This window comes from Erpetoichthys calabaricus, chromosome 16, assembly GCF_900747795.2.
Source record: "Erpetoichthys calabaricus chromosome 16, fErpCal1.3, whole genome shotgun sequence".
Classification (NCBI taxonomy): Eukaryota; Metazoa; Chordata; class Cladistia; order Polypteriformes; family Polypteridae; genus Erpetoichthys; species Erpetoichthys calabaricus.
In genome coordinates this window covers 67,958,756-67,980,693 of record NC_041409.2, presented here as the reverse complement: position 1 = coordinate 67,980,693, position 21,938 = coordinate 67,958,756, and the positions used below count along the sequence as shown (strand labels likewise).

The 21,938-nt window shown below is 42.7% G+C and overlaps 1 protein-coding gene across 2 annotated transcripts in view; it reads left to right on the top strand.

Moving 5' to 3' along the window:
* The window catches only part of fancm (FA complementation group M), a 93,162-nt gene extending 71,237 nt beyond the window's left edge, over window positions 1-21,925 (top strand). The window contains exons 14-23 of one of the 2 annotated variants that reach the window (XM_051919904.1): window positions 1,294-3,028; window positions 3,394-3,479; window positions 6,156-6,218; window positions 6,315-6,467; window positions 7,528-7,684; window positions 13,749-13,855; window positions 20,120-20,608; window positions 20,720-21,059; window positions 21,185-21,476; window positions 21,661-21,925. In XM_051919904.1, coding sequence (XP_051775864.1) covers window positions 1,294-3,028; window positions 3,394-3,479; window positions 6,156-6,218; window positions 6,315-6,467; window positions 7,528-7,684; window positions 13,749-13,855; window positions 20,120-20,608; window positions 20,720-21,059; window positions 21,185-21,476; window positions 21,661-21,799 — 3,561 coding nt within the window. In that variant the 3' untranslated portion in view covers window positions 21,800-21,925. Of the gene's footprint in view, window positions 1-1,293; window positions 3,029-3,381; window positions 3,480-6,155; window positions 6,219-6,314; window positions 6,468-7,527; window positions 7,685-13,748; window positions 13,856-20,119; window positions 20,609-20,719; window positions 21,060-21,184; window positions 21,477-21,660 lie in introns of both variants that reach the window. The other variant, XM_028821700.2, reaches the window with a different exon arrangement.
* Window positions 21,926-21,938: the final 13 nt, after the last annotated feature.

Below are 21,938 nucleotides of genomic sequence, written 5' to 3'. Positions count from 1 at the left end.
TTCGAACTGTGTTTTGGGTCATTGTCTTGTTGGAATATCCAACCCCTGTGTAACTTCAGCTTTGTGACTGATGCTTGAACATTATTTCATACAACTAAATACTGCTTCACTAAAAATCTTTGTTCGGAAAACACCGCAGTACTCCGATGTTCCTAGGAAATGAAAGACATACCACTGTTATGTTTTTTGTTAAAAGTACATTTTTATGCAGGCTGAGAGGGGTTCCCAAACTTTTTCATATGACTGTACATAAAAACAATACAACACGGTGGGGAGTATCAAGAGGCAGTCCTCAGAAGTGTCACAGCACAAGGAAGACGGCCTTTCAGTTCTGTTTTGACATATTCACTTAAGCCCATAGGTCCCGAGGGCTGAGATCTGTGTCTGCACATTTAATTTTAGCTCCCACCCCAGCCTAAGTTACATTCCTTCGACAACTCAGGATGGGTTTCTCGACAAGAGAGCAAGTGTGATTCTCTCAGGGTATGCAGCATCTGGGTGGCCGATCTCAAGCACAAGTGAACATCGCCCTTAACCTATCCCACATACTCTGCCTGTTTAAGGGCCCCATCAGAAAGGAGAATAACTATCATTCAACCTTTGCAAGCCCTCATGGATAAGCATATATTTACCAGTTCTCCCAGCAAAAGGTTGGACACATATGCACCCCAGAAACCAATGGGACAGTGTTATGTCTTGCTTCACAATTCAAAGAGCAAATGTCTAGTGCTCATCTTGCATTTTAGTTATTTTTGTCAGATAACATAAAAAGCTGAAAGATGCTTCTTGTGAAGTTTTTTGCACCTACATGATAATACTTGATTAAGACACCTTTTGCCCCCATAGCAGCTTGAAGTCCTTGGTAGAAGGGTCCTACCAGCATTGCACACTGATTACTGGTTAGGAAGGAAACTTTTTTCACGTTGTCATTATGGGGTGTTGTGTGTAGAATTCTGAGGGAAAAAATGAATTGAATCCATCCTGGAATAAGGCTGTAACATAACAAAATGTGGAAAAAGTGGTGCGCTGTGAATACTTTCCGGATGCACTGTGTGTGTGTGTGTGTGTGTGTGTGTGTGTGTGTGTATGTATATATATATATATATATATATATATATATATATATATATATATATATATATATATATATAATAATATAATATGTAGTGTATGATGTTCTCAAAACCCCGGAGGATGTGGATGGCCTGTACCTATTAAGTGTCCTTTCATGTTTGCTAGCCGTCTTGGCTGTGTATCCTAGTCCAGTTAAAACGTCATGTTGTTTTTTGACAGGGTGAATGCCGTTATGCTCTGGAGCTAATGCCACATCTTCACTCAGAGGATGTTTGCAGTACAGGTGACAGAAGAAACTCGAATAAAGCAAAGGCGAAATCTAAAAACTTGGACCAATGCAATGTGAATGGGCTTTTCAAATCTGGAGTAGTACAGAAAGACCTTTTGTTGCACCCAAGGAACTCCACTAAAAGGACCATGTTGAGGTGCAACTCTGCACCGTCATATAACAAAACATTCATGGACACCATGCCAGGTCCTGTAGACCACAGAGGTTCACAAAGCTGGGCCTTGCTGGACAGTAAGTCTGCAGATGACTTGGAAATGGCGCATTCTGAATCCACATCAAAGATCAAATTTAATACTTCTAATAATGCAGGGGCTTTGACCCAGTCTTTAGATGCCATAGAACATTTTGTAGAAGACAAAAGATTAAGTCCAAAATCGGACTTTGCTTTCTCATCTGTTGGTTTACATGAAGAAGCCTTATTAGATCTGTCTAATATGTTTTATTTGCAAAATGAAAAAACATTTGTAAAGGCAGATATAGCTGAAGACCTTCAGGATAATGTAAAGTCAATTCTGACAAGTGTTAAAGACTTTTTGGCCAAGTCTCCTCCTCATACACTTAAAATAGAATCAAAGCCTGAGGTAAAAGAGGAGGCCTGGAGTCCTCAACAGATGCTTTATCCACCTGTCAATTTTTGTTTGGTGGAAAATTCTGATAGCAATCATGAAGATGAGGAATCTGTTGTAGAACTTGATACAGGCCCCAAAAGACAGCAAGAAGTTGTATCTTTAAGTGACCACTCAGAGAAAAGTGAGATGCTTAGCTGTCAAAGCTGGGATGAAGTTTTTGATGTTGAAAGCATCTGTGAGGATGATCTTGACAATGGCAGACAAGTTAAACAGGAGCGGGCAGCAATTGGCACAGAGCATTCTTTGACTGGCACTAATTTAATGGAGCAAAATGATAGCAGGGACTTGTTTGAAGATGATGATCTTTTCCGGGAGGCTGCTACTTCATGTTTGTCTGCCAGATCCAACAGGGAACCAAATGAACGTAACCTTGTAAAACCTGACTTAGAAGAAAAGCAGATAGAGTACCATGAAGACACTGACTTTGAGGAGTTTGAGCAGAAAAAATCTGCAGAGGATGCAGAGGTATTTGATTGCTCAAATGAACTCTTTTCTGTGAACTTTGACTTGGGCTTCTCTATTGAGAGCTCTGATGAGGAGGCTTCAGAAAAGCTTCAGGACATTGAGAGAGAGGCTTTGAATCCTGCAACCAGTTACTCATCACCAGAAAAACCTGGCTGTCCAGGCAATGGTGATGTTGCACTGAAACAGGGTCACCTTTTTGATATATCAACACCTACAGCTTACTTTTATGATAAAAGTTCAACCCCCTTGAGTCACCATGCACCAACAAAAAGTGTTAGCAATTCTGTTATAAAGCAGGTGTCTAAGATTTCCCCATTATTTGTGAAAAAACAACAACAGCTGGAGTTAGCACAGCCTTCCTCACCATCTTACCTTTCTTCTACCGTTGAGACCCCCAACCACAGGAACACAGAGTCATTCTTTAAAAGAAAGAGAGAAGCTTCTGAAGGCTTTAGGGAAAGAGGAACGCCAGGCTCAATCAAAAGAGCCTTCCTGTTACAGGAACATTCGGAGAAGACGCAAACTCCTGCAAGCAGGACGCCGAATCGGAAGCTAGTACTGCCAAATATATGTAAGAGCCTTTTATAAGTTTTATAATTGGATCTTATTGTTCAATAAGTGTCTAAACAGTATTTATTTATATGCAAAAAGCTCAGTTAATTTTATGTTTAATTTTTGTTTAAAGTGAGTTTGAGTTGTGCATATAATACCGATACAATTTTTAAAGCATGGATTTTGACTTCTTGAAAAGGCTTCATTTCATCCTTTTAGAGTTTCTTTGGATTCTAACTTTGCGTTTTGCTTTGGGTGATTTCGTAGGAGGATGATGGTAACAAAGAGCCCCAGTGGGCTGTCCCATGATGCACTGTTGCAGTAATGGTTAATACACCGGCTTTATATTTTTGTTTTTTTTCCTTTCCTTAGCCCTTCCACCAGTAGTTACCAGCAGTGATAGCGAAGAGGAAATCATTCTGAGAAGGCAGGGTAGACGGGCCATGGCAAATAAACTGGCATCTCCAAAAGTAAGTCTTTACCTATAAAGTTGATAATTTTGGGGGGGGGGTATTGGTATCTCTGTTACTTCTCTGTTATGCTAGTCTGAAAATGGATTTTAATAATTTATTAAACTATAAAACCTTGCTAATGTGTTTTTTTTATTTATTTAATTTTTGTATAGCAATCTTCACTGACTATAGACTCAGAGTACTGTGACAAGTTCACAGATAAACACAATTACAAGGTTTACATGATATCAATGAATACACATAAAGACGCAGATTTGTTTAAACAGACCACAAATCAAAGCAGTTGTAAACCGGTGGACAGAAATGAAACTTCACAATACTCGTCCGTTAACGCCATCAGTCAGCTATGGCCAGCTGACAACAGAACAGTGGAAAACAAGAACTCCAGTAAACAGCGTCACTGGGGAAATTAAATCGGGGTGGGGGGGTCCACAGTCAGTTATAACAGACAAAGTTCCAAATGGCTGTCCACCCCTTCCTGCTTATTCTGCTCATACAGTCTGTGCTGGGCCATCTTGTAACATCAGAATCTTTCCAGCCATTCATTTCAAGGCTCTCAGTATTCCTAATTCTATACGATTGTTTCTTTAACACAAACTCCATACATAGTTTTGTTTTTGAACATTCTGTAAAAATCCGTTTAGATGGTGTGACGGATGGCCGGGGTCCATGCCTGGCCGGGATGCCCCTTCATCACATCTGCCAGGGCGACAAGGGTGGGAAGCCCAGTATCTCCCCCTGGATGCTAGATGGCAGCCTCCCTGGGTTGCAGCGGTGCCTCGGACTCCCCCAGGGCTTCATGGGGGTTGGAGTTCTGTGCAACTCTGTGGGGTTCTGCTGGCCCCTTTTGGGCACTGGTTTCACCTTACCCAGAAGTGCAGCCGAATGTCGCCAGTCAAGCACCTGGAGCACTTCCGGGTACCCAATAAAAGGGAGCCAGCGACCACCACTCAGCAGCCAGAATCGGGAGGAAGAGGACAAGGTTGCCAGGGAGGAGTGGTGGAGGAAGAAAAGTGTGTGTATTTGTGTACTGTGCTTTGGGACTGTGTTGTGGCTGGAGGGATTACGGGGAAGACGTGCCCTCCAGCTGAAGAATAATAAATAGTTTATTGTATTTTACCAGTGCCTCCCATGTGAATCTGTGTCGGGTCGGGCGCTGTATAGCGTCCCTCTTACACTGGATTATGTTTCACATTTACCTCCACACAGTGACCCCAGTTTCATGTTCTGTGTGTCTACAGCACAAACCTTCTTTGTCTTCAGATGTTACATTAACAGTATTATTTGTCTGGTCTTGAACAGGACACACCATACAGTGAAAAATTGTATGCTCCCTATTTGATTTCATCTGTTAATTAAAGTATTTGACACTGAATGTTGACAGGTCTTTAATCACAATGTAGCATTTAGAAAAAGAGCACCAGAGTGAACAAATAGAAGTATTCTTTTTATTTAACTCCTCTTATCCAATGATATTTTTTTTTTTACAATGCCAACTGGCACTGTGTGGAAAAAGTCAACAAAAAAATTAAAGGAACTCTAAGAGTCCGCTGACTGAACACTGCTAGGCTTGGTTACTGGACATTCACAAAGACATCAGAAAACAGTATGGAAAAGGACTATAAAACCAATTCTGAGCCTCTGCGGCTCCAGCAGACCACACGGAGAATCACAACCTTCAGCTGGACAACGCTTAACAAAATAGCATTATCTTCTTAGAAGTGGTCACCTCGCCAGAATTATTCAAATATCACACAAAAGGTCATTAAAATTATAAAAAATGGCAAATTTTTGTTCCTTCAGAAAAGTTTAGTGTTCATGCCTAACCAATGGGAAAGACACTGGGGGAAAATGGCCTTCATTGGAGAGCAGCAAGGCAGAGACGACGCTTAACCAAGAAAAACGTAAATGCTCTCACTCGCAATGAAGCATCTGGGCCTCATTGGGACAACATGGGTCCTGCTTTGTTGGCCATAAAGTAAACATAACATTCCAGATCATATCTAGTCAAATCAAATTTTATTTATCACATACAAATTATATATGCAGTACAATATGTAGGGAAAAACTTAGTTGTTCAATTGTTGCTCAGCTCCAACTCCAATGCTCAACTGGTGGTGTGATGATCTTGATGTTTCCGCAAGAACTTCATACAACCAGTCAAACATTGTGGTGCTTAGTGTGATTTTTGTGGGGATGTTTTGCTGACCAAGGACCCAAATGACTTGCATACTTAAAGGAATATTGAATTCTTAAATTCTCTGATCTGAAGGCGATGTGTCGATGATCAGGACAGTGACCAAAAACACATCAGTGAGACCTGTCCAAAATTATTATTGATTCTTTTTCGCCATTCTGAAGTCCAGACTAAACCATGTAGAGATGTTGGCGGCAGGGCCTGAAGTGACCGATTCAGAGTCTAAAACCTAGCAATGTAAATTAAATGAAAGGCTAATATTGAGTTAGAAGGTGAGTTTGGTGGCGGTCCTGGTAGTCTCAGTGAGTGACCGGTTATTTATTAAGTGTAAGGGAGAAGAGACTGCAAGCACAGGCTAGCTGTTGGTGATGGATAGCTGTGTTCATTCAATAAACAGGTCTGTCTGGTCGTTCGTGTTTATGTGTATATCTGAGCACATAGAGACAGATCCACTTTTTTTTTCTTTTTTTCTAAAGAGTGAAAGTGATCGGGATTCTCCTGTAATGCCAAACAGAAAGCGCAGTTGTCCACTAAACAATGTAAGTGACTGAAGAACGCGTTTATATAAAAGCTGCCGTGTGTGTATATTTTACGGTATGTATGTGTTTTTGTATTTTTTTTTTTTTTGTTTTCAGTCCTCGATTATAGAGTTGTCAGATGATGATTTCCAGGACACGTCACTTGTCGTCTGTAAAAGAGATAATCGTCTCGACGCCAGTAACAGGGAGAAAAGCAAGAGCTTGAAAAGACTGAAGCTTCAGAAAAAGAGTGAGAAGCACAGCCAACAGGTATGGCGGGTCTGGCTGCTGCTTTCAGCCGTTGACACGAGTCATTGACCGCTGGCTTGAAGCTCCAATTGTACTTCTACTAGAGCTGTTATGCGGCTTTCTGCTGCTCTGCTCTGAAACTTTCTTTTTCTCTCCATCTTAACTGAGACTGATGACCTTTTTCATTATATTGTGGAGTTTTCTTTTTATTTTTAGCTTGGCTGTCCTCTGGGACTTTCTGCTCCTTCTCCATTGCACATACGGCACAAAGCTGGTTTTGCATTTGTCTTTCATTAGGACCTTTGACTGTGCTCACTTGTAAAGATGCCTTACAAAGATTAGGTGTATCCCGCACATTACATAGTAAGGGCTCTCGCTGGCACAGGTACTCGGACCATGGCCGAGACCCAGTCACAAGCGGAGAGTTCCCATGGTCGTCCATATCTCAATGTGCCACTGACCTTGACTGGATATGTTAGACTTGCTCAGAATGAGCTGGCCGTGAACTGGCATGTGCCCCGTGGTGGACTCGTGTACTGCGCTGCTCACCACCTGTTCCTACCCTTAAATCTCATGTTGCTACAATAGACTCTGGCTCCCCACATCCCTGAAATGGGGGGTATGTGGGTTAGGAATATAGAAGAAATTTTTGTGCCTCTATCTTTTTGCCCATAACATTTTATCAGCTTGGACTGTAGAACATCTAAGCTTGTTTTATATCACATCAAGCTGTGCTGAACGTGGATAACGCTGTGCTGTGCACCATTTTGACATAATGAACACAATTTATTTCACTAATTGTGAGCTAGGATTGTGCAGCTTTGTAGGATTTTTGGTAACATTTATGGTTGCATGGGCTGTCTTGGTCTACAGTTTTATGTGCTTTTGATTCTGCTTAATGTTTTTGTGCTTTTCAATTCTAGAATTATATGGCGCCAGCACTGGATGTACACACTTTATTTTGTTCAAGAGCTAATAATTCAGTGGAGCTGATGAATACTCCCAAATCACTCTGGCATGACAACTTCACATCATTGTCTGTTTATGAATGACGTTCTCCTTCTGTCTTGTCTTATTTCAGGGCAGTGCTCGCTATTTTCTGGATGAAGAGGCCAAGGTTTCTTCTGAAGAAGCTGAAAACATTTCATCTGATGAGGACGGTAGTTCTGAGGAAGAACATGAAAACTCGCTTGCAGGGTTTGTTGTGGACCAAACTCAACTCTCTCAGGGCCTAAACGGTTAGTATGTTGACTGATGTGTTGAATATTTATGTACAGATGGGTGGCTGTGTGGTGTTTCACTGGTGGTTTGTGGTATTAGTTGCTGATGCTGGAAGCCGTTTACTGACATTCGGGTCAGGAAGATGGATGAATAGATGCCTGTAACATCAGTTTATTTCTTGTCACTTGGCTGCACTTTCCCTCTGAAGTACATGCATGAATTAGCAATGTAGCCGCAGTAGGCAGTCTTTGTAAAAGAAATAACTTCCTGTATACTGAAATAGTATAAGAAATCGTAAACGTGTGGCTTTTTCAGTTAGTTTTGTCCAGTTCTCTGTAGACATCTGGGCACCAACATTCAATAATATCAATAACGGTGCTTGGCAATGATTTCCAAGGTGAATCCACAGCCCTGGGGCTCAAAGGGTGCAGTGGCGTCATCGAGCATTTTAAATGCTGAAATCCCACAACTTGGTTTTCTTTTGCTTTTTTACCTTCTTAAAACAACTTGAACACTCTGTTTGCCAATACAGTGATCCCTCCTCCATCGCAGGGGTTGCGTTCCAGAGCCCCCCGCAAAAGTTGAAAATCCGCAAAGTAGAAACCATATGTTTATATGGTTATTTTTATATTGTCATGCTTGGGTCACAGATTTGCACAGAAACACAGGAGGTTGTAGAGAGACAGGAACGTTATTCAAACACTGCAAACAAACATTTGTCTCTTTTTCAAAAGTTTAAACTGTGCTCAATGACAAGACAGAGATGACAGTTCCGTCTCACAATTAAAAGAATGCAAACATATCTTCCTCTTCAAAGGAGTGCGCATCAGGAGCACAGGCTGTCAGAGAGAGAGAAAAGCAAACAATCAAAAATCAATAGGGCTGTTTGGCTTTTAAGTAGGCGAAGCACCGCCAGACAACACAGCTGCTAGGAAGGGAGCAATGTAAAGGTAGTCTTTCATCATTTTTTAAACAAGCGTCCGTATCGTCTAGGGGTGCGAACAGCCCCCCTGCTCACACTCCCTCCGTCAGAAGCAGAGAATGTCAGAGCAAGAGAGAGAAAAGCAAACAATCAAAAATCAATAGGTGCTGTTTGGGCTTTTAAGTATGCGAAGCACCGTGCAGGAAGCATATTGCGCAAAAAAGCAACCACAAGTAAGCCCAGCAAAGGATGGCAGCAATGTGAACGTAATCTTTCAGTGTTTTTTGAGGAGCGTCCATATCCTCTAGGAGTGCGAACAGCCCCCGTGCTCACGATGTATTTGAGGAGTTTTATTTAATACGTAATACGCACTCTGATTGGGTAGCTTTTCAGCCATCTGCCAATAGCGTCCCTTGTATGAAATCAACTGGGCAAACCAACTGAGGAAGCATGTACCAGAAATTAAAAGACCCATTGTCTGCTGAAACCCACAAACCAGCCAAAAATCTGCGATATATATTTAAACCAGTAAACCCCCGATTCTCTAAAGAATCGCAAATCCAAGAATGGCAATTACTTTCTCTTCCCCCCCAATCTTTGTAGGGATGAAAAATCATGGAGGGTGGGAGCGTCCTGGGAAAGTTTTCATTTAATGAAATAAATATATTTGTAGTAAAGCTGTTTGTTTTTGGAGCCATGACTCCTTTGGTTCTAGTGTTTCAGAAGCGCATTGTAGGCTCCTTCGTTCATTTCTTTTATCTATGCAGTCTCGTTTTTGTTTTTCTGTGGGTGTGTTGTTAGCTAGAAGTCGTTTGCTGTTAGGAATCATAATTGAACTTACTTTTAACACTGAATTACCTTAATGTGATTCAAATAAGCCACACTGACAGCTGCCACACTGAGTGCTGTCACAGTGGATTAGAGCACACTGACTGGTGGCACTGTGGAGTGGAGTACTGGTGGCACTGTGGAGTGGAGAACACTGACCGCAGGAACTGTGGAGTAGCTGACTGCTGGCACTGTCAGTAGTCACCACTACCTCAAGTTTAAATACATACACATATATAGATAGACGCTGCATTCACTGTGTTGCCCAGTCGACACGATACGTCAGCGCGTACGCCATATTGCGAGTGGCAAAAGTGCCATTTAAACTAATACAGGTAGACGTGGAAACCACGTTTTCTGATGAAAAAATAATAACGTTTAAAACAGTATCGTTTACATACTGTTTTTTGGCGAATCGTTTAAATGCAATTATTTATATCCATTTATACACTAATAATGACAATTATTAAATAATAATAATTATAATTATTATTATTAAATAATTCCTCCCATATAAGTAACATTTCGGGGACTGCCTTCTTCTAACTTTGAAACATTTCCAGACTTTGTCCTGTTCTTACGCAACACAGTACTGAAGTATTGTTCAATGCCCGAGTCACGTCATGTATAGATTAATGTAATGGTGTTCTATCTGGCATCCCACAAAAACTTATCAATCGCTTACAACTTCTTCAAAATTCTGCTGCCAGGATAATAACCTGCTGTTGTAAATCCACTGAACATATTACACCGATTCTCTCTCAACTTCACTGGCTCCCAGTTAACTACAGAATACAATACTAAATACCGCTCTTAACATTTAAAACTCTCCACAGCCTCACTGATCTCCTCCAGACTTACACTCCTCTCGCTCACTCAGATCTTGTAATTTGAGAGTATTCAGTCTGGCAATATGGTGCAGCCTTAGTTTGTGGAAGACAGACACAACTAAAGACATGAGCATAAAATGATGGTTGTCAATTTCAAACTGTGTTTCCTCAATGTGCTCCTTGAGAAAAAACACATCAAGTTTGAGAAATGTTAACAGCTAACAACAATCTACATAGTGACTACATTTAGCCAAAACGTTGTTTGGAGGCTCACTTGAGCACATAAATGCATAACTTTGCTATCTTAACCTGGCTTAGCTAAAGTAAAGATTATAAAACGGGATTTTCTAACGGCCAAATATAACCAAAACAATTGTTCAGCCTTACCTATGAAATGTAATCCCCCGGGATCTGGTTTGGAGCGTACAGCGGTTTGTACAATCCCAAGCAGCACATTATTCATTACTTAACTCCACAGCAGTGCCACTCACAATATGGCGGCGACGTTGACGTACGATTCTGCTAGTCATGAGGAATCGTTATTCTTTGTCAATGTTTAAATATGTTACCATGGCAACTTGTTGGCGTACACGCTTTACGTCAAGTTTAGTTTACAGGTTGTGTTGTGTTGTTTGGGCGCCACTTACTGACGTTGGGAAGCCGCTGGGTTTGACTGTTGGACGCTGTGCAAGTGCGCTTTTGGCACGGGTTGCGTCTGGCATCCGTGCATATATACAACCTTCGTAAACATTACTAAACGAAGGTTGTATATGCGGTGGTGTGCGCGTTCGGGCGGCGGTTGTATTGTGACCTGAAGTTTAGTTTACAGGTTGTGTTGTGTTGTTTGGGCGCTACCTACTGAGTCTGGAAGCTGCTGGGTTTGACTCTGGGGCGCTGAGGCGCAGTGCGCGTCGGTGCATCTGGCATCTGTGCATATATACAACCTTCGTTTAGTAATGTAGATATGCTTACATATAAAATCCACGATAGAGTGAAGCCGCGAAAGTTGAAGCGCGATATAGCGAGGGATTACTGTATGTGTGTCTCAAGATGAAGATCAATACTCAGTAACATCTTTGGCTTGAAACATGAACGCATTTCCTTTATAATGGGACCCAAATATCCATAACCAGGCTAATTATTTTTTTTGAATTCGTAAAATATGCTGCACTTTAGAATGTAATTTCATGTGAGAAAGTATGATATTCCATGATTGTCCTTAAAAATACTGGAGTTATGCTTTAACCCAGGGTGCAAATCTTGGTGTAGGGCAGTGGGGCCTGGTTACAAACTAGCAGGGAATAAGCAAACCTAAAAATAACAAACTATACTGAAATTACTTGTCTTATTGTATGTAAGGAATATTAAAAATATACACATGAAATTGAGTTGTGTTCAGCTGCATGCAAATACAATATGAGAGCGCTACCAGAAACCCCTTCAGGATTGAGACGAGTGTAATGGAAATGGGACTGGCAAGCTTGAAAAGGTGGCAGGGTGGCCACTAATAGAAGTGAATAGTGCCACATGCACTACATTGACGTAATCCATAATGGTTTTATAATTCATTACTTCAAAACCCCAACAATTGAAGAAATGTGCCTAGAGTTTGTAGCAATTTCCATGGCAAGTCATATCTGTGGATGTGGGAGGAAAAATGAAAATATCTGGTGGCAAACCCAAGCAGACGTGTGGAGAACATGCAAACTCCTAACAGACAATGACCAGGTGTGGGTTCTGATCTCCATTCATGCTGTCTGTGCCGCTTCAGTAAACCTGATCACCTGGAGTATTGCGTTAATTTAGTCTTTACTTTCGTGAGCCTGTAATTTTGGCAGCAATTACCACTTTGGGTGTCTGCGGAATGCTACCCACATGTGCTTGTGGAGTTTTCAGTCCAGTGTTCCTCACAGATTTGCTCATCTCCTATTATATTGGATTCAGAAAATACGCAGTGAAGTTCCAGTCCCGGTTTTGCTTGTCCCACACAATTAAAGCCACTGTAAGTCAACCTTTCTTGTGTGTTTATGTTTGTTGATCTTTTGGAATGGGGCTCTTGGCCCAAGTTTAAGACTTTGAAGCAAACTCTGCAAGGACTGGTCTGTATGTGGGCTCATTCACTGTGACACAGGCTGCTCCCTCAGATGTGGAGCTCTGAATTGTGGCTAAAGAGTCCACTTGTCCTTTTATCACATCACAAGCCCTTTTTTCCAACTGCCTTCATGCAAACTCCTTGTGCCTTCCACTCCATGCGTCTCGTTACATCGGTGAAGAGGGCAAAGACCCCTGGAGAAATGGAGAACACTGCAGCTCTGTCAGTGCGTCTATTGACTTCTTTCTTTTCACATTTGGATTGGTGCTCTGTGGATCACACTTGTAAGCCTCGTGGTCACGGGAGAGCACCCACCCCATAATCTCCTTAACGTCAGTTATCCTTGAATCAACTGCGCTTTACCTGTAACATTAATTAATAAAACGATACAAGCTCCGTTTCTGTAATTGTCATTCCCTAGTGAGTGAAGTCTATTTAGGTATAATCAAGAATTTTAAGTAATTATTTTCAATAAGACTTTGTGTTTATGGTTTTGCCAAAGCTCTGTCCTAGAGTTTTATATATATATTTTTTTATTTTGTCAGTTGTTTGTTAATCTTGTTAGCAAATGTTTTTTAATTATCTCCTTTTTATGTAATTGATTTTCATTAACTTTAGCGTGTACTTTTCTTATTTTTGTTTTTTTATCTCGTCTTTTTCCTTTTCTCTTTTAAGTTGAGCCTGGTGGGGTGGGACCTCCTAGCACTGCAGCTGCTCCTGAAAGCCCAGCTTAAGGCCGTAGCAGGCCCAAGAGAGCTGACGAGACTTCAGCTACTCCTCACTTTGCGCTTCCCTCTGTCTTAGCCGTCGTTGTTCTGGTTTTACTAGCGTTTGAATTTTTGCTTGTTTTTAGTTTTGATTCTTGACCTAACGCATTTGACTTTGCATTTAGATTGACTTTTTATATTTAATTTCATTATTGTGTGTTTATTTACTTTTACCATTACGTTACTTGGGTTATTTTTGAACTTGCTCTTCTTAGTTAACGACATTTAAATGTGCAAGTTTTGGTGGTTCCCTTTTCCCTTTGAGATTTTGAATCCTAGGACTTTTTTGTTTAATAAATATTCTGGCCTTGTTCAAGTTTTTACAGCATGAAGTAAATGTCCATTTTTCCTGCAGTGTGACCTGCCTGATCTTCAAAATGCAGTACTGTTGTCCAGATTTTGTAACTGAGTCTATTCTGTGGGGAGAAAAAGTCATGAAGCCCATTTTAACCAGTAAAAATATAAGCTTTCTTAAAAAAAAAAAAGTACAAGCACACTATTTGGCCTTTTTAGGTCCTTTGTGAAAAGTATCATAAAGATTCAAATGCATGGTTTTTGATTTTTCTTTGCTATAATAAATTATCAATGACCCCAGATTAATCTGTATTTATGTATTAATTTATGTACGTGTTTTATCTGCAGATTCGGAAATGCAAGGCGTTTACTTGAAATCGGTGAGGAGTCCCATCATTCAAAATAAATACAAAATGGTCTTCAAGCAAAAACACAGCATAAACATCTTTTCTCAGGTAACCCAAAACTCCAAACCTCTCACATTTATCTGCCAGCTTTAGCGTTGCTGCCACCTCCTAACGGCAGCAGGTTCTGACCGATCTTAAGGCCCCACTTCAGCTGACAGCTGTGCCAACGTGGAGTTTTTTGGGCACTTGGCATATCGATGGGATTGTCTCTTCCTCCATCATGTATTGAAAATGAGATTCACATTTGTATGTTGACCTGTTTTTGTTTTGTTTCCTATGTGGACATGGAAGCCATTATCGGATGAATGTCATCAGCTTGTCTTAAAACCAAACACCAGTAACTGAAATTGAGGTGAAATGTGGGTGATGTTGGTCGTATAATTTAAGTAATTTCAATTGTAGGATTGTTCTCCCACATTTTATACAATGGTGCTAGTTACCTTTTTGAGGTGAGCGTCAATTCCTAGGATGTCAAATTATGTTCTAAGTGTTGCTGGTAACAGTGTGCCTTGTTATATTTCTCCTCACTCGGTTCTTCCTTGCTTTTCCTTTCTTAACAACATCCTGATTAACTAAGATGATGATAACAAGGGAACCAAGAGCTAATCTGCAAGCTCCGTCCTGTCTGCACTCATCAGAAAGTATTGGAGAGACAGAAAAGTGAAGGATTGACAAACCCCAGTACTGCACACCGATTAGGTTTCCAGAAGGGCATGTGCCATGTTGTGCCATGTGGCAGGATGAACGCTCTAACAAGCTACAGAGATAATTTAGCCTACCTCAACAAAAAAAAAATCAGCTTTCAGTGGTGCAAATCTGGCAGTCACGGTGGCTCTCACGAACAAAGTCAATTTAACGGGTATCAAGGGAGTTCAGACGAATGGCCGCCTTCAGTGAGGCTTTGTGAATGTTCACGCTGCAGCTTAGGGTGGCCATCATTCTGCGTAGATCCCATGCAGCTGCTTTCATGTAGTTGTTTTTCACTCACCACTACACTAGTTACTTGATTTGTTTCAGCCTTTGCCCCCAAATCAGCACCCAGTTTTATTTTCTTACTGCCAGGATGGTTATAAGTTGATGCAGGAGTTAGCTGTTCTGCCTCAGAACTCTGGGAGATTTGCTTCAAATCCTGGCCAGGTCACTGTTTGTGTGGAGTTTGCACGCTGCACGTCTGTGGCTTTCACTCGCACATCCCAGACACATGCGGGTTCAGTTTACTGGGAGTCTTCCGTTAATCCTGTATGTGTAAGGTTGGGTGAGTGGTATGTGTGTGCGCGCCCAGTGTTAGAGCAGCCCTCCATCCTGGGCTGGGCCTGACCGTGAGCCTGGTGTTGCTGGGACAAGTGGCTGGATTAAGTGGCCCTGAAATAGATGATAGTAACAAACTGTACCGTATGGTACCCACTCTCCAGCTTCCTTAATCCAGTTCAGTCATAGGCGGCCAGAACCTGTCTAGCATCACCAGTGAGGAACTTGCCCATTGTCATATGCCAAGGCTGGATGTGACCCCCGGGGTCTCCTAGTCAGTAAGCCAGTGCTTATCCAGTTGAGGTAACCGAGAACTCCAGTGGTGCTGTGGCAGAAAGAGGGGATGTTGTCCTGAGCAAATTCTTGTACAAAGGCAAATGGGTGTCGCGCCCCTTGGATTTACCCAGATGGGCAAACAAGTGTAACACAAGGGGCACGTGCAGTGGAGCTGAGAGAGTGAGTGACTGCTCCTTCATAAGAAGAACGCCACAGTTAGACACCCGCTGGGCCAAAGGTGTCCTCTTTTAGTTCACCAGCTGCTTTACTGACTTGGAAGACCCCGGGGGTTCACTGCCATCCTCTCTGTTCAAGGACATGGAGTAGAAGGGGGTCATTTAAGGGGTGATTCCTGCTCGGTGGCAGTCAAATCTATTTAAATAAGAACTATTCTCTTTTCCTAGTCTTTTAAGGGAGGTGAAACTAATCACTACATCAGTCCTGTGGCACAAGACAGGCAGGCGCTTGAATGCTTGGTGACGGAGCGGATTGTCATTTTAGTAGAAGTGCTCTCAATGGCACTCGGCCGAGGATTCCAGTCACACGGCCCTTCTGGCCATCAGTTGACTTTATTTTAACACAGATGCGTGTCACTGAATTCATGGGTAGAGTCCAGCTTGTTATAGAATAGGGGCCATCTTGGAGATGGGCATTGGAGAAGATTCACGACGACTGATCTCTGGAGTCGGACAAGTGGGAAACACGTCTGAACTCGGCTGTTATTGCAGTATTCTAAACTTGGACATTTTCACTTACCTTTCGCTACAAGTGCCTGGCCACAGTTGGCACACTGGCGCAGGTGTAGGTCAGGCAGTACATGTGTGTTCAAACACACACACACGACTGAAGTATTCGAAACCAAACAACAGTTCTCCATGAATAAAGCATCTTCACTTTTGTAGATAAATACTCGCTGTGTCCCTGTGCTTCCTCCATTATACCACATTGACTTGGTCAATCACTCTTGAGGTCTCTTTACGTCTCAGCCCGTCATTCACTAAAATCTGCTTCTGCTTCGGCCTCCTGTAACTAATCAGCCCAAAGGTGATTTAGCATTCCTGTTGTCCCCACTCAGGGTTGCAGTGACGTTTCTAGAGCGGTAGGTTTAAGGCTGCACTCACAGACTATTCCCTGCTCTCACACTGTTCAGAGGTCCGAGGCGTGACCTTTCACCTTCCCACTGCAGTGCGTTCTCACGAGTTTCCCTTTGGCTTATTCAGAAAACTGTTGAGATTGCTATTTATTTATTACTTGGTCTGCAAAAAAAAAAGAGGAACAGCATTTTTTTTTATGGAAATGAAGAGCAAATTAAACGTAACGGGAAAAGACAAGCCAAGAATGTCGAATTTGTTTCCCAAAGAGAAGAAAAATGATGTTATGTGTATTAGTAAATTAGTATTTGTAAATACCAACACATCATAAATACAGTAGAAAAGGTACAGTGGTGTGAAAAACTATTTGCCCCCTTCCTGATTTCTTATTCTTTCGCATGTTTGTCACACAAAATGTTTCTGATCATCAAACACATTTAACCATTAGTCAAATATAACACAAGTAAACACAAAATGCAGTTTGTAAATGGTGGTTTTTATTATTTAGGGAGAAAAAAAAATCCAAACCTACATGGCCCTGTGTGAAAAAGTAATTGCCCCCTGAACCTAATAACTGGTTGGGCCACCCTTAGCAGCAATAACTGCAATCAAGCGTTTGCGATAACTTGCAATGAGTCTTTTACAGCGCTCTGGAGGAATTTTGGCCCACTCATCTTTGCAAAATTGTTGTAATTCAGCTTTATTTGAGGGTTTTCTAGCATGAACCGCCTTTTTAAGGTCATGCCATAGCATCTCAATTGGATTCAGGTCAGGACTTTGACTAGGCCACTCCAAAGTCTTCATTTTGTTTTTCTTCAGCCATTCAGAGGTGGATTTGCTGGTGTGTTTTGGGTCATTGTCCTGTTGCAGCACCCAAGATCGCTTCAGCTTGAGTTGACGAACAGATGGCCGGACATTCTCCTTCAGGATTTTTTGGTAGACAGTAGAATTCATGGTTCCATCTATCACAGCAAGCCTTCCAGGTCCTGAAGCAGCAAAACAACCCCAGACCATCACACTACCACCACCATATTTTACTGTTGGTATGATGTTCTTTTTCTGAAATGCTGTGTTCCTTTTACGCCAGATGTAACGGGACATTTGCCTTCCAAAAAGTTCAACTTTTGACTCATCAGTCCACAAGGTATTTTCCCAAAAGTCTTGGCAATCATTGAGATGTTTCTTAGCAAAATTGAGACGAGCCCTAATGTTCTTTTTGCTTAACAGTGGTTTGCGTCTTGGAAATCTGCCATGCAGGCCGTTTTTGCCCAGTCTCTTTGTTATGGTGGAGTCGTGAACATTGACCTTAATTGAGGCAAGTGAGGCCTGCAGTTCTTTAGACATTGTCCTGGGGTCTTTTGTGACCTCTCGGATGAGTCGTCTCTGCGCTCTTGGGGTAATTTTGGTCGGCCGGCCACTCCTGGGAAGGTTCACCACTGTTCCATGTTTTTGCCATTTGTGGATAATGGCTCTCACTGTGGTTCACTGGAGTCCCAAAGCTTTAGAAATGGCTTTATAACCTTTACCAGACTGATAGATCTCAATTACTTCTGTTCTCATTTGTTCCTGAATTTCTTTGGATCTTGGCATGATGTCTAGCTTTTGGTCTACTTCTCTGTGTCAGGCAGCTCCTATTTAAGTGATTTCTTGATTGAAACAGGTGTGGCAGTAATCAGGCCTGGGGGTGGCTACGGAAATTGAACTCAGGTGTGATACACCACAGTTAGGTTATTTTTTAACAAGGGGGCAATTACTTTTTCACACAGGGCCATGTAGGTTTGGATTTTTTTTCTCCCTAAATAATAAAAACCATCATTTAAAAACTGCATTTTGTGTTTACTTGTGTTATATTTGACTAATGGTTAAACGTGTTTGATGATCAGAAACATTTTGTGTGACAAACATGCAAAAGAATGAGAAATCAGGAAGGGGGCAAATAGTTTTTCACACCACTGTATGTGTAGTGTCCACTACTGTACTGATGCACGACGTTGCTATTGGTGGGTTTCTTTGTGCACTTTTCTTATTTATTTATTTTCTGTTTGCGCACAAGAGGGTAGAAAGTCCGTTTCTGATCTGCACAACTGACGCGCCCCTTGTGTTGTTGCAGGCTACCACAGTTCCGTAGACACGAACACCGACAGCTGCAGTGTCAGCAGTGCTTAGGGCCTCACGTCTTGCTTGTCCTTGCACTTGATCCCAGTTGTTTTTGCCTTTCTGTCACGCGGCTACTGTCACACCACGGTGGTCTGGTCATACAGTGCCACAGTTTCACTTTCCATGCCAACATCTCATGATCAATTCACATCTTCATCACTGTCTCTCCATTTGAGTGCTGGTTCAGTTCCAGTTCGTTCCACAACTGCATTATTGTTTGCCATTGTGCTTTGTGTTTTTAGTTGGAGTCTCCGCCCCCTCATGAATATTGATGAGTTTCTTTATAGGGGCAAAACATGTAGAAATATTGATGATTTTTTGTAGCATGCTGTTCTTTCCTCCACTAGATGGCAGTAGAATGCTACTCTAAGCATTATTGGGCTTAAAACCGTAAAGCTGATTATTGTGCTTCACTTCAAGTGTGGAGTCGTGCTGACCTGTAATTACACAGAGTCGCGCTCAGGACGTTAAGTGTGTATCACTTTGCCCCAAATGCAATTCAGGATAAAAATGGCATTTCTAGCTGACCAGGTTTTTGTTTTATTTTACACAGTTGACTCAGGTCAAAGGTCAGCGTTGCATCACAATTCGGATAGCTTTATTTTCTCAACATGTGCGAACTTGGAGCTCCAAGTCAGCACATGTTGTGTTCACATAGAATTTCTGACTCAGAATTTCGTTTTATGCATTTTTCCCCCCCAAGATCACGTGAATGCAGCATAGCACACGCTCTTTATCTCAAACGGGCTGAGTGGTGCTGGCTGCTTTAGTGTTAGAGTACTGTAAGATCTTGCATTTAATTCATACAATTTTCAGTCATTTTAGTTTGCTAAAAATCGGGGTGTGCAAGTGTACTCACGACAGCATTTTAAGGCAATAGCTTCTCACATAAATCAACATAAAACATCTGTTGCTGGTTCTTGTTCTCCAGTTGCACGGGGTGGGGGCAGTGCAATGCAGTCTGGTAAGTGGCGGCCCAATGTCGCCCTAGTGCATACGCTACACCACCATGGTCAGCACACGCCGGGACCTCACATTCATTTTCTATCTCCACCTCCGGAACACTTGCACCAAAGCCTGACAGGCCATTATGCAAACTGTCACGCACCGAGTATTTGGCTTTGTGCATTCGCTTCCTTTCCTGCCAGATGTTGATGCCATTTTTGCATTTGTTTGCTCGTTGCTACTCACGCACACAGAGGGAGTCTGATGTTTGTTCGATGTTTACAGCTGACTATCACCCTCAGCCCTCCTAAGAGAGTTAATAAAATCTTAAAAACTTGAGGGTCCGCATTATATAAGAGTTTCTTTTTTTGATCTGAAAACTTTGGGCTAAACCAGCATGCACTTTATATGAGATGTTACGGTACTCTTCTTCACAGCCATTGATTTTAAAGCCCCTCTGCTTCTGGTGCTTTCACGCTCCACCTTGGTGTGAAAATGGATTGACCAGATGCCTTCATTCACATGACATCCTTAACTCATCTGAGGTGCCTTGTGCAGTGAACTTTGACCCTGTTTATCGGTCTTTGTCTTCCAGATTCCAGAGCAGGATGAGACGTACCTGCAGGATAGCTTTGTTGTGCATGAGGAGGAGGAAGAGGAGGTAAACCCAGAGGAAGTGACAGCAGTGGAGCTGGAGCACGAAGACTCTTTAGAGGGCACACACAAACGGTATCACACACGGCGGCAAGCACAACTAAAGCAGCTAACTCGCAAACCTCAAGGCAAGAAGAAAGGGTCTCGCATCATCATTCAGGAGGACTCCAGTGATGAGGAAGGAAGCTGTGCGGGGAACCTTCAGAGCAGGGGAGACCAAGCATTTGCATTTAAGACCCCCAAACCAGTCACAGCACTACAGTCTCCAAAGAGCACTTCAACTGGGCAAGACCAGGCTCGGGTCAGAATGAATCTGAGGGTAAGCCTGGCAGACACCATCGACTTCCAGCCTGGGCCTTCACCAGCCTTGGTCAGGACTTCTCCAGCAAAGCACAAGCTTGTTGCACCAGGAGAAGAAGAGGAGCCAAAGGTATGGAAAGATACCCAGCATGCTTGTGACTTTACTAAACCAGAAGTACAAGTGCTGCCTGAGATTGTCAACTTGTCCTCACAAAATTTGACTCCAATTCTATCATTTTAGGCAGAAAGCTGTGAGCTCAACAGGATGTCCAATCCACCCAGTGTTCCCAGCACCTCTGATGTCAAGCCTGGCCCCCTCTGCATACTGGTCAACAGCCGAGAGATCCTGTCTGGCCCCGAGATTGTATCTTGCTTGCGGCTGCAGCATGGCATGCGGGTTGCGGTCTCCTCCCTTGGAGTTTGTGACTTCATCGTCAGTAACAGAATGGCGGTGGAGCGGCAGAGCGAGTCCGACATCTCTAGTGTGCAAAATCGGGCCAAGCTGACTGAAAGAATAAAGGAGCTTCGGACCTGCTTCGACAGAATCTGCGTTATTGTGGAAAAAGACCGGCTTAAGCCAGGTCAGTGCACAAGAGGGGCTTCTGGAAGATGAGCCTCCACCGTCCGCTCTCGTCTCGGTGGTCGCGGCTGCTCAAGTTGGTTTTTTCAGCTTCTCTCACCAAGGTGCATTTTTATTTTATTTTAGGAGAGACCTTCAAAGAGTGTAGTAAAAGCAAAACCTACACCAGCACGGTGTCAGCTATGATCAAGGCTGGCATTCGTGTGCTTTTCAGCTCCAGCCCCCTCGAGACTGCTGGGCTTCTGGCAGACCTGGCTCACCTAGAGCAGCGGAAATCAATGGCCATCAGCGTGCCCTTGGAGGTCACAGGCCCCCGGCAGCTGGCGTTCGACTTCTACCTGGCCATTCCTGGCGTCAGCTACGTTGCAGCCCTCAATCTGTATCATCGTTGTGGCAGCGTGTGGAAGGTGGTAAACAGGTAACCAGTTGGCACAGAGCGCTTTGGCTGTACTTGACAGCAGAGAATGTTCTGGATGCCATCTTGCAGCTTTCACTGCTTCTGCTGGCTCATAAATTCAAGTTAACTCTTCTTGGTGTAAACCTAAACTTAAATTACAGCCGCTGAGCCCACAGTAGCTAATTCGAGGTTTTCTTTTTCACAGTTCGGTGGAAGAGCTGGCAGCAGTTATGGGCCTCGGGCGGCGGCGGGCAGAGCAGATCTTTCGATATTTCCACCATGTCTTTGATCCTCAAATGCTCCCGCACACAACCGACGCTGGGGGCAAGAAGAGCAGCAGATGACATGCATTTGACTTCCTGGGTGCAGGATGGGGGGGGGTCCGGACAAGACGCCACCCCCCACACCACTGGTGCTGCGTTTTGTTGTTTTTTAAATTAATGTATAAAGAATTATGGAAACCAAGAAAACTGCATTATGTTT